The 16,717-nt window shown below is 33.5% G+C and overlaps 1 protein-coding gene across 1 annotated transcript; it reads right to left on the reverse strand.

Moving 5' to 3' along the window:
- Positions 1-8,479: 8,479 nt before the first annotated feature.
- LOC130733332 (early nodulin-like protein 18) lies at positions 8,480-10,922 on the reverse strand. The gene is made up of 2 exons (XM_057585472.1): positions 10,516-10,922; positions 8,480-9,213 (listed from the first exon to the last, which is right to left on the reverse strand). Exons 1-2 carry the CDS (start codon positions 10,727-10,729, stop codon positions 8,690-8,692), a joined length of 738 nt encoding a protein of 245 aa, XP_057441455.1. The 5' UTR covers positions 10,730-10,922; the 3' UTR covers positions 8,480-8,689.
- Positions 10,923-16,717: the final 5,795 nt, after the last annotated feature.

Below are 16,717 nucleotides of genomic sequence, written 5' to 3' on the forward strand. Positions count from 1 at the left end.
CACAAATGTAATGTTAAAAGCTATTGAAGCTATTGCTGGAGTCAGAGAAGAGGTGGCAAACTGTTTGAGATGGTGAAACATTCTTCCCATTTTATTGTTGGTAAAAAGATTGGAGAACATGTAAGGTTTTCTACCCCTTTCATACTTTCTGATATACTTTGCACCTAAATTTTTGGTTTCAAGTGTGAAAATGAAGAGCATTCTAATGTTTCTCTCTTTTCAGAATCCTAAGTTTTGTTGTTAATCCTATTTGGAAATTCATTTACTCCATCTTGGTCTAATGCCCATGGCTGCCGTAGCCAAGCCTCAGTATTAAGATACCTTTGGTGGATGTATGAGTATTTAATTGTTGCAAATTTGAACATTGACCTACTTATCTTACCTCTTTCATACAACTCTTTACATATCTATTTGCTACTTTGATTGTTAGGAGAGATTTTAACATCCGAACAATTTTGACAATTGGTATCTAAAGAAAGCTCTATTAGTATGACCTTTTTATCTTCTTTTTGTCTTCTTCACAAGTTAACCAGATAGAGAGGATGATGCAGAAACAATATTACACAAACGAAAATCAGTGACTTAGATAGATAAGTGGCTTAGTTAGTTTAACTTTAGTCCCTCTGTAATTAAGTGATTAGGTTAGTTATCATTTATGCTCACTATCTATCTGATTCATTTATGAGGTAGTTAGTATTATAAAAACCTGTAGCATTTCAGCAATTGAGAACCTGTGTTTTGGTTTTCTTTCATTTTTTAATCTTATTGTTTTGAAGAGTGAAACACCGAAATGGTATGGCAGTGATACTGTTAATGTGCTTAGGGAACGGCATTGAGAAAAAGTTTTATGATTCTGACTTCCATAAGCTTAGGGGATGGCAGTGGTCACTGTATATTAAATTAGCTATTGGTTATTAGCCATCATTGATTTTATTCCCTAATTATGTCTCTGATAGTAATTGAAAAGTCAAATTACTATAAATGTTTTATGACCTACATTACTCCATACTTACACCACCCCCTGATTTATCCTTTTGGTCCTTCTCATGATCTATCCCCCTGATTTCTCCTTCTCATAATTGCACATAACCTAAGTTAACTCCTTAATACAATTTAAAAATGGCAAGGTAGATGTCCAGATAGGTTTCTCTTGGTGAACTTCTATGCCACAAGATGATGGTTTCAAGGAACTGTGATAATCTTGCTTCTGTTTTTTATAAATACTTATCTACATGTATTTGGTCAAGTCATTGGACAATGCAGAGTGTGTAAAATTGCAGCATGGTTTGTTTTTTTTTTTTATTAGGGCAAGTGCATAATGGTTGGTGAAAGTCATGTAGAGATTACCATTTCTGTTCCGAAAACCCAAAGCTGTCGGAGCAACTTTTTATGGTTGGAGGAGCTTACTAAGGTGACTTATACTGAACAAACATGGGAGGAGAAGGATGTTTATGGTATTCCTTGAGAGAGCTTGAACATAAAAGAGGTATGAGAAGCAAGCCATTGAGAGCATGGTCCCTGCAAATTCCCACTTTTTTTTGTATTTATTTGTCTGCAGACTGCTATTAATGCAAGGCAGGCCTTCCTCTTTTTACTAACCTGAATGATCTCAGTCATAGATGCTTGCAGATACTCCACCATTCCTTCTGTTTCATTCTCATTTATTTTGATCTCTAATTTGTTGTGTTTGGTCATTGAAAAGAAGTAAGAATTTTTAATTTCTTTAGTTTGTCTTTCATGAAACTACTATACATCATATCAATGACTATATTAGTTAAATTTTCTCTTTTAGAATGTTAACTCCATATGCCTTATTGCTTGATTAGTTTATATAGTTAAAGGAGCTATGTAATAAAATAGGTTAAAGAAATTATAAGGTTATTTAATTTCTTAAACTTATGCTCCTCTGTTATTGATACTATGCCTTTTTACTTAATTTATTGATTGATAATTATAAGGTTAAAGGTAACATCTACATGTTGTGGTATGATTTTTTCTTCTAAATAATGCTAATTATGTACACTGGAGTTTAGTTTCTCTTTGTTTTGCCATTTAGACTGCATTTTTGTTTATTTTTTGCTATTGTTTTTTGTTTATTTTTTAATTTGCTTTTCTCTTTCTCTAACAATGTGGTTTAAGGCAGCATAGCTTCATTTTTTACTTCTTTTATGTCCTTTGTTTATGTAGCTATGTGTCAAGATTTTCACTTTGAGGCCAACCTTTTAACTGCAACAGTGAAGCATTTCACTTTGAGGCTAACCTTTTAGCTGTTGTTTATGTCCTGTAATAACTTTTAGAAGAATAAAATCAAATCATTGAAGCATATATTTTATGCCAATAAAATACACAGATGATTTAAACTGATTGATTATTTCTATTCCCTTTGGACTTGGGAGCAAAGCTCCAACTATATAAGTAGGGTTCAAGAATTTGACTATTGAAGTTGCGGCAAAGCTTTGCCAACCCTACCAAGTTCTTCATTGAACATTGTAGAATCAGTCCTTGGTGCATGTGGGATTAGTAGTTTAAAGAGAACAAATCTCATAATTGTGAATAATGTCCCTGACATTGTTAAAGCAGGATGGTACTACAAACAGGTTATCCATAGACTGGATGGAATGGAACAACATTTAGCAATAGTTTTTTATAGGTATTTGACTATTCTATGCAGCTTTTCATTTTATAGCCCTTTTGGTTTTGGGCAGGATGACCCTTTAGGGTGGTACATAAACTTCAACTAGATATCGTGTAAATTAATGTCAATGGATGCTACAGGGGTGCTGCTCATGTTGGATGGAATGGAACAACATTTAGCAATAGTTTTTTATAGGTTATTTGAGTATTCTATGCGGCTTTTCATTTTATAGCCCTTTTGGTTTTGTGCAGGATGGCCCTTTAGGGTGGTACATATTTTTATATAGGACGAATAACATAAAGTTCAGCTAGATATCGTGTAAATTAATGTCAATGGATGCTACAGGGGTGCTGCTCATGTGTTTCATGTTCACAACAATTACTGCTTTGGAGCTTGCTTAAAATATGATTGGCCTAAAATAATCATTTTATGTTTCCCTTCCTCTTCATTTTTGCTAAGAAAAGTCCCTCTCAAGTCACAATAAAAGTGAGTGAAATTCATCAATTTTAGACTGCCTTTCATTTGCTCTTTTTGTTTCAGGGGATTTGACAGCTTATGGTAATTGATTGGAATAATTGCTCTCTCGGACTATTACTAAAAGAGAAAGGTACCATGCTCTAGCTCTTTTTGTCTGGCATCTTTTACTATATATTAATCACTCATTATCTTACCTGATATATAATGTTAACAGCGCGTCCTCTTTCAATTCTTAATTTGTTTAATAACTTCTTTTGTTCAATCCATGGAGTATGTAGACGTGTTCCCTTGCTATGTTGAATATGTATTTATATAGTGACATGACAATCTATTGATTTATTTCAAAAACTGTCCATAGAGGTGGATGCTGAGTTAGTTTCTTTATTGCAAGAAATCAGGATTAGAATGTGCTAGCAGCATGTTACCTATTTAATCAGGATTTAGAGATCCTATATTTTCTGTTTTCTTCAAAATATTTGAATTTTTTACATATGCCTAAGTTTTGGCTTCTTTACACTATTCGTTGATATTCTGTGGTGATTTTTCAGCAAAAGTATATTCTGATTGGTTTTAAATAATCATTTTATGTTTCCCTTTCTCTTCATTTTAGATCAAATATGTAAGCGGCTCATATGATTCTAGGAATGTCTTCCTCTTATTGAATAAAGAGATTTCAGAGCATGAATATTTGAAAATAGTATAGAGTTCATTGTTGAGACTTTTCTATTGGTAACTTTGGTAACTCTTGCTTTTAAGTTTTGGTAAATTTGCCCACACTTCATATTTTCAAAATTGGATTTGTGAATATTGTTGGATTTGTCACTTATTACAGATTTCAAATTTATTTATAAATCCCGATAAATGCAGTATTTTATATGCTTTGTGTTGTACCCTTTTAAGTTTTTGTGTAAATGATGGGTTGCTTGATCCAAATCTGGTGCCAAAAGATGTCAAACTAGAAATTCTATCGAATTATATTTTTGTGTCTTTAAAACCTTTTGTATGTGCTACATCTTTTTATGCTATATGTTTTTGGTTTTTTTTGCACTGATAAAACTAAGGTTATAAAAATAGTAATTACTAATCTGGTGTGAATATTTGATTCAAGCTTTGATTGAGATTTAAGGCTTTGTTTTATAACAGCTTTTGAGAAATGATTTAATTGAGGTCATGCCCTGTGAAATGCGATATTTTACTTTTTTCAAATATCAAACTCTAGGTTTGCTTTTGGGTGATATTTAAGCTTAACTAACCACCTTATTTCAAACTCTAGGAGGTATGGCTCAATCTTTGTAGCATTGGGGAAAATTGGTCTGACAATAAGTGTTTGGTGGATTTTTCACCCAAGAGGAAGCTTTGCCAGTTTTCAAGATTGACCAAGGGAGCTTCTTTAAACGGTCTTGAAGGTCTCCTCCTTGAGCCACCAAGAGAGGCTCTTAACAATTCAAACAAGAACTTGAAGATCAAGTACCTGCAGGTACTACTGAGCGCGACATGCATATGTTGGCTTAAAAGGGCTCTTACCATAAGAGTAGTTGAGATAAACATGACTCATTTCTTTTAGATATGGCCAAGAACTTAGGATTGAGCAAGCATATATGAATATTACAATTTGAGATTTGTAGGACGAGATGTTTGAAGGTTCTATATTTTATTATATTGTTACCTGAAATCACATTAGAAGGTTTGACTTGCGTTGGGTTTCACTCGAAGTAAAGCATAGAAAAAAAAAATGTCAGGTAAGCATACAGAATAAAATGCTAGATACGAAGAGCATACTCTATGTTGTTGAATTTCGTAGTTCTTGGACATGGTGTTGGAAGGAGTAAACGTCTTCCACGAAGGGATATTTTATATGAAAATGATTGTGTTAAAATTAATAGAAAAAAAATTAATATAATTAATTTTAGTATTTTTAAAAAAATTTAAGAGGGTATATTTATATATGTATATAACTATAATAGTTTGATAGTTAAAATAGTATGAGGAATAAAAAATATGAATACATATGTACTATAGATTTATGACCTAAATTTATTAGTGCTAACATATTCGAGTTATGAGATCTCACGGGAAGGAACATTTTACATGATAAATGAAAAATGTGTACACATAGTTAAAAAAACATTTTTATATAACTTAAGTGTATTTTTAATAATGTAAACAATAATTATATATTTATGTATTGTTACATATCTAAAACACAAAATCAATACCCTTTATGCAACACAAGTATACATCTTCGCAACCAAAATTCCGTTTTTTATTTATTGTAAATCATGTCAAACAAAGCATCAAAGGTTGTTGGCATCACTTCCTTGCGGATAAACTGGGGATCATGGCTTACATGAGCACAGAGCACACCAAAATGGATTGGATACCACATTTGTCACTCAAAACCTTAAGGCAAACAAAATTCAGTTATACCTCATATATGCAAAACTTAAATATTTTGGCCTAATAACTTTTGTGTTTTTCAAAATCTTTATATTAGTCTATTCAGTGTATGCTTACAAAATACTAGAATTGAGTGTCTAAATTTGTGCTCTTTAAATATCTACATCTTTATTATGATTGTTCTTACATTCTTAGCATTTTAAATATTTTATAATTTAAAATATTAATCAATGTATCAAATACAATAGACAAATTTCTCGTGCAACACGCGGGTAAAAAACACTAGTTAACAAGAAAAAAATTTATGGAGTTTAAGTTTTGGGGTTCTTTCAATATAATATAGAAAAAAAGTATATAATTGTTGGTGACATAATGGATTTTTGCCAAATACAAAAGTATTGATGAATAACGGGCAAACAGACATGATGGAGTGGATTCAACGCTAATAAACCTAAAGAGCCAAAAATATAATTAAGTGTTAGTACCAAAGAAGCTCACACCAGCCTGAAGAGTTTAAGCCATAAGAAAATATGTCAATCCGTTGGTAAGTCAAAGAGAACACTGACGGAGTTCATTCGACACTTGAAGAATTTGTGATTAACGAACCTCCGAGTGTTAGTGCTAAAAATGACTCACGTTGGTACCAAAAAGAAATCCAACATCGAAGGGTGGCGTGAAAGAGAAGACTTGAGATTTCAGAAAAATCCTAAATATGCATTTTGGATATAGATTGTCTCGGTAGTGTCAAATGTAGGACTCAGATAGTTGTGCGATTAATTAATTAGTTATGTATATTAGTTTAAGTACGATGAACGCTATTAAGTATAAGTTAATGTGTTTATTGGGCTGAATATATGTTCAAGACTCATGTTAGATGAACTTATTTTTGTCATGGTATGTTTTGGAATGACATTATTAGATTCGTTTGTTTTTCTAAAAAGTTCAAAAGCGACGTTTCACCATAAAAACGCTACAAAATCCTAGTTAGTGTTAGGAACCAAGTAGGCTTCCATTCCAATGTGTTGCTTTCATGCATTTCGTTTTTACTTTTCTTAGTTCTTATAGTTCAAGTTCCCGAAGGAAAAAAAAATGGTATCCAAATTTCTTCAGAAAGTGTAAAAAACCTTCCTCATTTTTCATTCACATTTATTAAAGCTTATAAACGAATCAGAATAAATATAACTAATTGAAGTAGTTCTAATGATCTCAATAATGACAACCCCTATCTTCTAATGATCTCAATGAGTCATTATTGAAAAGAAAAAGGAGGGGGAAACCCCTGAGATCAGAAAGAGACAACCAATGTACATAATCATTGAGAGAAAAGAAAAATACATATCATATAGATACCAACCTATTTGAAGGATGAAATAATTATATTATTTTAGGCTTAACTGCACTTTTGGTCCCCCAACTTTGACCTTCCTGTGAAAATCGTCCCCAAACTTCAAAATTAGCAAAAAACATCCCTAACGTTTACACCCGGTTGCAAAATTGGTTTTCCGTCCAACTTCTGTCCAAAATCTAACAGATTGCTGACGTGGTATTATTTAATAATATTTTAATTTAAAAAACATTAATAATTTAATTAAGAAATAGATTTTTTTTTATTTTTAAGACTAGTGACGGAGATAATCTGTCACAATTTTTTATTTGCATGTGCATTCCCGTCCCTAAGCATCCGCACCTTTTGTTTCTTCTTCTTTTCTTTACTTTTCTTCCCTAAATTTCATCTCCTTTCTTCTCCATCCTCTCTTCTTCTTCATCACCCCCAACCCCAACAACCACCACCACCAATAGACTCCATTACCAAGCCTTCCTTCGCCATCTTCAACGTTCATCTTCTTCGTTTCATTTCCTGTTTGAGATCTGGGTCTGTGTTCTTTAATTTTCTGGGTTATGGGTTTTCGATGTGGGCTGGGGTTGAGGTTCTGGGTTATTCTGGGTTTATGGTTCTGGAAGATGATAATAAAAAAATGGCAGTACAAAAGTTTGATTAAGTTGATGGGTTCTTCGATTTCAGATCTAGGTTTTTTGGGGCTCAGATCTGGATTTTTGGGATTCAGATATGGGTTTTTTTTATTCATATCCCTGAAGTTCTGGGTTATTCTTTGATTCAGATTTTTGGGATTCCAATATAAGCTCTTGCAAACATGAAAGATCATGCCCCTGAAGTTTAACGAAGCAGGAATTATCATTAGAAATTTCAAATCATTACATGACACATTCATCTATTTCACTGTAATTTACGTGTTTTTGTAATCAAAGAATAGGCAACATAGAAACATATGAAGCATATCTGTTTATACACTCTACACTCATCAAAGAATAGGCCACATGTGAAACATATTTGGGTTTCTTAATTAGATTAGGGTTAATTTTGTTAATTTTCCTAACATTTTCATCACCTTCATCCTCAAAATTTGGTGGTGTTGGGTGAGGGGGTTGGCAGTGGTGGTGCTGCAGGGAGGGGGGTTTGATGAAGATGAACAATAATTAATGAAAATGGAGACGGGAAGATTTTAATTTTAGTAGTTATAAATTTGCTGGGTTTGTATTGATGAAGATGGAGAAAGTGAGGAATGAGGAGAGGAAAATGAGTGGTGGTTATAGAGTGGGGGACTAAAAATGCAACTGATTAAATGTTATTTAATTAAAAAAAAATTCAGTTAAAATTAATTTAGAAATGCCACATCAGCAATCTGTTAGATTTTGGACGGAAGTTGGACGGAAAACCAATTTTGCAACCGGGTGTAAACGTTAGGGATGTTTTTTGCTAATTTTGAAGTTTGGGGACGATTTTCGCAGGAAGGCTAAAGTTGGGGGACCAAAAGTGCAATTAAGCCATTATTTTAAGTTTACATCAATGATATATGTGGCACATCCTAGCTCACAATTCAATCACTCAACAGTCAACACTCCTACTATCACACCCAACCGAAAAAAAATGATAACTACAAAGAATTAATATAAATAAACAAAAGGGTCTCTTAACTCTCTAAAAGATACACACGAGTGATAGCTCAGTTGGTAATATAAGGGAAGGGTGTAGGAAGAACTCTCAGGTTCGATTCCCGCACAATATACCCAGGAGGAGGGATGAAGAGCCTTGACTATGACTCAGTCTCGGATCTGGAATCATCATTGTCCGTGTGGCCGGATACTGGGTGGTTCAACTCTCTAAAACATGAAAATTATCCCTAACAAGATAAGAGCCACATACAATTTGTTGTGAAGTTGTGCATACATTGACATTGAAACAGAACTAGATTTCTCTTTGGCACTGTCACTAGTTTTGTCACCATCCTCATCATCATCAGTTTCTCCCTTGGGATGGCTGAAATTGGAAGGAACAATTGTGTCTGGTGCTGCATCATCATCCCCAGAAACAGGGCTAGCAGGAGATGGAGAATCTTCTGAGGGAGATCTAAGACTCTTGGGCAAACCTTGTCCATATGTCACATTAATTTTGAAATGTTGTCCATTCTTGCACTGGTCACCATCATAATCACTTGAAAAGAAGTAGTTCATCCCTTCCTTCACTAATGGAACTGCCGCTGTCACAGGATGTATCTCTGTGTTGGAGGGGTCAGATGATGACCATTGGGTTGTGTCTTTGTCTTGTGCATCATTATAGTCACATTGTTTGTATGTGGTGAAATTGTATGTCTGAACAACTGTGTGGTTGGTGTCTGTGTTGAAAACTGCATGAACAACAACAAAGGAAAAGTGTTAAAAGTTGTCAGGTTACATTTTGTGATGCCATAAGATAGGGGATTAGGGATATTAATTGTTTTGCAAATGAAAATAATGACATGATGGTTTAAACATGACTAATTATAAGTATATGTTAGGAAATTCGTACACAATTTATTCTAAAGTCAAAATCAATTCTGAAAAAAGCTCTCAGGTCTCAGAATTGATTTCGATGAAAGATAAGTTAATACAAACGTATACTATAAGTCTAGCTATTAACTTCAATTTGACTCTTTGCTCTAAAGCAAGTCCACTTTCCATACCCCTTCATTTCAGTATGTCATTAATATAACTTCACATAAAAGAAAAGTTAGCAAAAAAAGGAAGTGGTCACTGGCCACTAATCCAAGTATCAAAAAAGAATGTGTGAAGCAAAAGAAAAGAACAAATAGAGAAGTACTAACAGTTGTCATTTTGGGTATTAAGATTTTCTTTTTCCTCTCTCCCCATTATGAAAAGAGACAAATTGTAGCATTAATTTTCTTTGTTAGCTATTTTGCTGAATCAAAGAGTAAAAACTTCAGAACAAAACAGTGCATGTCCTTCTTTTATTCCTTCCAATTTATGTGTAGCTTTTGTTAATTGACTATATGCCACAGCATGGCTAAAAATAGCAGTTATGCCACAAGGGGTGAAATGAAACACAAGCACCCAGCCACTCAATTAATAGTGATAAATAGTGTGCTTGAAAGTTATAGTAAATCAAATTTATGCCACTTTCTGATGCTAACCTCATCCCTTTTGACCAATAATACAAGTTACCCTGCTTTCTAATATATGCAAATGCCAAAATGAAAGGGACAAACAAAATTAAAACACTACTTGTGAAGAGAAAATGGGTGCTAAAAAGCAAAGGAGAAAAGCCTGCTGAAAAACTAGTGGATGAGTGCTGAGAAATATCATCACATGTCTTTCCTATTCTTAAGTTTTTGCCAAACTTAGCAATGTTTGACAAATTAGTGTAGGTTTGAAAAAAATTAATTTTAGGAGAAGCTTCTCTAAGTAATCTCTGGCTATCAGAATTGATTTTGGAGGAAGAAGAAGTTGAAATTAGTATAAAAAATATCAATATAATTTGAAGATCAGATCAAAACAAAGAACTGAAACGAGAAGATTCAAGCCATAAGAAGTTATTTGAAAAACTACAAAATTAACAACCAAATTTCTAAAATTCTACTAACTTTTGCTTTCAAAGACAAGATCATAAAACACAAGGATTGTGATCAGAAAAAACATCATGAGAAACTTACTGAGGAAATCTCCCAAGCTGAATTCTTTATTGGCAACCCACTTCTGGTAATTGACATGAGGCTTCTCAAGGTTGTCAAACCAGCCTAAAGAATCTCCCACTGTGTAATTCTTGTAAGCCTCAACAGATCCAGAGAAACAGAAGATCAGGAGAAGGAGGAAACAAGAGACTTTTGAGCAGAGAAGACATGAAGAGCTTCTTCTCCCTTGTTCCATTTTTCTTGAAGTGTGTGTGAATGTGGAGGCAGAACAAAGAAACTTGCTTTTTTATGACTGGCTCAGAAGAATAGAATGTGGGATTCATATGCTGCCAGCCAGCTATGGTATGATTGATAACTTTCCACTGAACTACTAAAATAGTCATCACTGTTGCATGTTGCATTCAATTATTTTGCTTTGTCTAATTAGGGTATTCTCAACAAAACAATTATGTTTAAGTACAGCACACTCACATCTCAATGGAACTAACTCCTAATAAAAAAATTTCCATACATAAAATTTAAATCCAAAAGTTTTGCGTAGGAGAAATCATACATGTATCACTTAAATTAACTACTGATTATTGATTGTTTATTGCATTCAATAATTTGTCTGATAAGTGTAGTTGATTCTTTTATTTTTTTAGCTAAAGAAAACAAAAATACGAAGGAACAAATTCTCTCTTTGGGTAAAAGCTTGAAGGAAAACCAAGTATCAAGTCTCACAAGTTCCCAAAGGATTATATAATCTTATCATATTTTGGGACTAGTCTTTACTCAATAGTAAGAGAATCCAAACACAGCATTAGCCTAGAGAAAGTTGACACGTGGGCGAAGCCAATGTGTTAGGGTCGGTGTCATGTTTCTGAGCACATGTCTCAGTTAAATTCGGATATGATAAGGAGATGCTTTTCCAAGACCAAGGAACATCAAAATTGTTATGTGATCCATCATTTTCCGACCGACTCAGTCACCTACAATTTGTGGCAGTTAGATATCATCATAAATTGTAGGTGTTTGAATGTTTGATAGAAAATGGTGGTATATAAATGCATTGAAGCAACAATGGGGAAACATCAGTTATGTCCTCTAGACTTGTTAATCTAATTTCCTTCATATTTTATAAATGCGATTGATATGTTGTTGAAGTATCTAGAGAAAATAATGATAGAGGTTGGTTGAAAATGACATGAATTCATCTCCTCTGATATAAAATGCAGTGCTTTAACAGCTAAGGCCCTTGTGTTATCTTTGTTTTTTAGTGCAGTGGGAATAGTACACAGCTCAAGTAGTGATATAGTAGATGCAATGCAACTACTTCAATTTGACTTTGTATATAGCAAACAGAGATTAGTTGAAACTTGAAAGTGATAACCAAACTCCAATCCGGATTATGTTTATAAAATATGATCAAATGGGCTGGGCTTGACACGCTACCCAATGTAGCCCGAGTTGAAGTTGACATATCAAAATATAGTTTGAGGGTGTGTTTGGATGCACGTTGGATCAGGCCTGATCCACGTTTAAAGACCTCAAACGTGATTTTCCCATCTCCATTGATGTTTGGATGCTAAATGCTGATCCAATTCTGGCCCCAGAATTGGATCAATCCTAACACAACAATTTGTTGCTTCAGCATCAATGCTGATCCAATTGTCCCCTCACCCTTTTACAGATCCAATTCAAGTCTATCAGATCCAATTCCTGATAAATGTATCCAAACATAAATCACGTCACTCAAACTCACGTTTACCAGATCCAATTCTTCCAGATTCAATTCTGGCCAGATCCAATTCTGCTAACGCTAATCCAAACACACACTGAGTGTGGGGTGGATTGTCGAGTCAACATTTTTTTTTTCATTTTCAAATAAGTAAAAAAATATTGAAGGACTAGTTAGTAATTTTAGAATTTTCTCTCTCCGTTTTGAGTAAACAACCATTCTGGTCCTTGAATGTGTTCACTTATGACGAAGTGGTCCTCAGCTTTTGAAAATGGGCTTTTTTAATCCCTGAATATGTTGCCGTCGGTCAAGTTAGTCCTTGGTTCAGTTTTCCGTTAGTCCCTCAAACGGAAAACACCACATGTCACGTTTTTTTACACGTTGGCATCCTAGTTGGCTCTTCAACGGTCAGAATGAAAGCTTGTAACCCGTCAATTTGGTCCTCATCCCTGAATCTACATAATCACCCCCAATTCTTAACCCTGGAGCCCCAAATCAGAAACCCTAGTTCTTCAAACCTACAATTGGCTTCTTCAATTGGTGTATGCATCTTGTCTCTGTGCGTGTGTTATAGGTTGGATCAGTAGTGGAGTTTGTTATAGGCGCCGGCGACTTTGCTTGAATCTATTGTTACATTGGTTCTGAGTTTCAAGTTCCTCTTAGACGTGCATGTCCTGGGAATTTCTCTAGTGGGAAGAAAGCAAAGTACCTTGTTACATACCCTCTAATTCTAGGAGATGATTTAGACAAATTGACTCAGAAATTTGGTATCTCACCTGGAGATTTTTTGGAACAAAATCACTTGAACCCCTTGTCCACTTAAACCCCAATTGATGATGACCCCATCAGAATATTTGAAATTCCAGATTCTCCTTCTCCCCACCTAGTTTTCTTCCCACAAATCCAGTGCCTAAGCCACATGAATCACTAGAATCATCACATTTGTATATTGCAGGATCTGTCTTAGGACTTGTGTTTTTCACAACATTGCTTGCAAGTGGACTCTACATGAAGAGAGTGAGAAAAAGTGATTCTGTAAACTCATTCAACATAACAAGTTCTCCTTCTCTCACTTTATGCATGAAAACCTCTCCTTGCTTGGTGTATGTTATGGTGAGGGCAGTGATTCTTGGTCTTATTTAGTTTTTGAGTTGCTTAAAAATGAATGCTTGAGGGAGATTATATCTGATCCATTCAATCCTCTAAACTGGTACAGAAGGACACAAATAGCATTTGATATTGCAACATGTCTTTACTATTTGCATTACTGTTCTTTTCCTTCCATAGCTCACATGAATGTTAATTAGTACTAGAAATATTTTCATTTCTGCAAACTTGAGAGGAAAATTGGCAGATGTTGGTGGTGCAACTAAATGAAATGGCAGCACAGAAATTTGTTAGTGTAATTGCAGGGTAATAGAAGATTGCATTCAGTATTGTATTACTCCCCCTTGTTGGGTCTTCTAATTACTCATAAATTTAGTGGACAGAGAAAAATCATTGTCGGCAACTAACACTTTCTAGAGGCTAAGCTTTTTTTCCCTTTACTTTTCTCTTCTTGGGTTTCGAATTTGGTGGATGTGGTTAGAAGTTTATGGTTTGATGGGGTGTTGATTTGAGGTCTGGAAGTTTATGGGTATATTTGGGAGGTCTGATGTTGGTTTAGGCTTGATGGAGTTTTTGCAGGTGCTAAACTTTTGGTTGCTGGGTTTAGGTTTTGATTAGAGGTTGAGAAAGGGATGATGTATCAGAGATGCAAGAAAGGCTCAAGCTTTGGAAAGAACACAACCAGATTTATGAGTGGCAGGGCCTGATTTTCCAGTGAAGTTTCGGAGGGAATATGAAGAAGGAGCCACGTAGGATGCCAACATGTAAAAAAACATGACATTTGGCATTTTCCGTTTTAGGGACTAACGGAAAACTCAACCAAGGACGAACTTGACCGACGGCAACACATTCAGGGATGAAAAACGATAATTTCCAAAGTATGAGGACCAGTTCGTCATAAGTGAACACAGTCAGGGACCAAAATGGCTGTTTACTCCTCCGTTTTTTGGTATATTGCTCCCGCGTTCCGACTCGAGTGTGTTGAAAGTTTGAAAGCAAAATGTCATCTCAAGAGTGTGGTTCATAATAATCAAAATTTTAATTTAACGTTCAAACAATTACTTTTAACCACTGCGATGTAAGATTTTAGAATTCTCTTGTTAAATTAGTGTGTAAATTATTTAATATTAAAAGATTTTTTGATATTTGTTTAAAAAATAACCTAAGCGCCTATTTTTTATGACAAGGCCATGTTTTTTTTTGTTTATTAATGATGTGGTAAAATAGTGAATTTTTGTTAGATGTATGTATACAACTTTTTTACATGTTTAAAAAAAACAACTTTTTACTTGAACTCTTATATTTTGTTTGATAAACTCTTATAGATATACATTAAAATTGTACAAAATATTTGGCACTAATGCAGAAAGTGATGCTACATACACGCATCTCCTTGAGGCACTTCACATAATTTTGCCTTTGCCACATGATCACATGCAGGCAGCTATTATGATCACATGCAGCTGTGTTATAAAGCTTACACATTTCATCCATCTTTCACTCCACATGTGTTTCCCCCTGCCACCTATCCACATCCATAACTTTGTTTGAATGAAAAAGATGGGTAGACACTTCTACATCAAAATTATAATGAACTTTAAATGGTTGAGAGAAATAAAAAGAAACCTAGAAAAATAAAAGATATGTTAGCTAATAGTATGATCTAATTGAAAAAAATGAAAGATAAATGTTATAAGTGTTTTAATTATTTTTTTTTACAACAAAAGGCAATTTTATTGTATTAATGAATAAGAGAAGTACATAAGAACAAACCTCTCCAAAAAGAGGAAAATACCCAAAGCAAGCCAAAAAAACAAAATCTAGAGAGTGGGCCTCATTAAAACCTTATTAGGAAAAACTCATCATTTGTTTAAAAATTTCTTTTCAAATGTTCAATTGAATTTTTGTTTAAACCTAGGACAGGGGGTTTGAACAATCAAATTTTAAGCAAGTTTTAAGGTGTGAGTTTTTGTATGGAAATTTTTTTCTAGCTAGAGAGCTAGTCTCATAAGAACATGGATTTTCAAGACTCGATTAAGGTTGTTTCTGGTAAAAAAAAAATACTTATGTCAAATAAAAAAACCTAATGAAAAAATTATATTGCACCAGCACTCATTGTAAAATATATATTTTTAGTGTTTTGCAGAATATACAAAATTTTAATTAAAATGTAAAAACATAACCACCAAAAAATTATTTTTAATCTTAAGAAGTTTAAATTTTTCCTTTTAAAAATATAGAAGTTTATTAATGATAATTTTTCAAATTTGTTATTGTATTTAATATTATTTGAAAAAGAAAGTATAAATTAAATTATTATAACTAACATTTTCTTAATTGAAAAATTAATTAAAAGATAACCAATATTTATTTAATTTAATATATAAGTTCACATTACATTTAAACCTTATGAAGACATTTGACTTAACAAAAAAGAGACATGATTTCATGAAAAGAATGTTATGTATTAAAATGATCCCATGGTAAATTGATATATATTCTATCAAAAAAAAATTAAATTGATATATTATACGATGGATGTATACCATTAAATTATTATTAGTTTAAAATTAAATTGATTAAAAATGAGATGATTAATTAGACGAAACATCATTTAATTAATCCACACTTGAGAAATTTTGTTTCTTTAATAAATTAAAAAATTATAAAAAATGATGGAAATAAAAAGGAGTAAATTTTTATTGAGACCAATGTATCTTCCAGCACCAATATTGACTAATATATTTTACGCGAGTGCTCGTATAAAACGGTAAGTGACGAATCACATAATGTGATATATTTCTAAGGGTGAAAATCGAACAATAATTTAACCTCGCGGTTAAGAAAGTATTTGAGCAACTATTATATCGCACCTTGTGTTACACAGAGGAGTATATTGTGAGTTTTTTTTTTTTGTCTTAACCAAGGTATCCCCACAGCCGATAACCGTGAGACTAATCCCTCGCCCCATGGTCAGCGCACTAAGCGGTAGAGGGCTGACCAAGGAGTTTTTTCTATTCGCAAGAGTTGAGATTCGAACCCCCAACCACTTGCTTACAGTATATTATACTAATTAATTCAATTTTAGAATCGACCAAACAAACAATCAATATAAATATATATATATATATATTAAATAACATGAGAATATAAAAAAGGTAAGTGGAACTTTTTATGAGTAAAAAATAAAGAAAAAAAAGAGGCACAACGTTTAGGTCATAGGAGCGGTTAAATTGAGAGAGAAGGGAATATTGAGTAGGACTTTGGACCAACGGCTAGAAAAAAGTTACAAGTAAAAGACTAGCTATTCATAGCCGTTGGATGATAGCACCACAGATCCAACGGTCAAGATTCAAGAAAAAAATCGACCGTTGGAGCCTTATTATAAATCATTCC

The sequence above is a fragment of the Lotus japonicus genome, chromosome 1 (genome assembly GCF_012489685.1).
Source record: "Lotus japonicus ecotype B-129 chromosome 1, LjGifu_v1.2".
In the NCBI taxonomy this organism is placed as follows: domain Eukaryota; kingdom Viridiplantae; phylum Streptophyta; class Magnoliopsida; order Fabales; family Fabaceae; genus Lotus; species Lotus japonicus.

Coding starts and splice junctions, on each gene's coding strand:
- LOC130733332 (XM_057585472.1), bottom strand. CDS start 10,729: ATGGAACAAGGGAGAAGAAGCTCTTCATGTCTTCTCTGCTCAAAAGTC. Junction 9,214..10,515: donor CAGCTTGGGAGATTTCCTCA/GTAAGTTTCTCA, acceptor TTGTTCATGCAG/TTTTCAACACAGACACCAAC.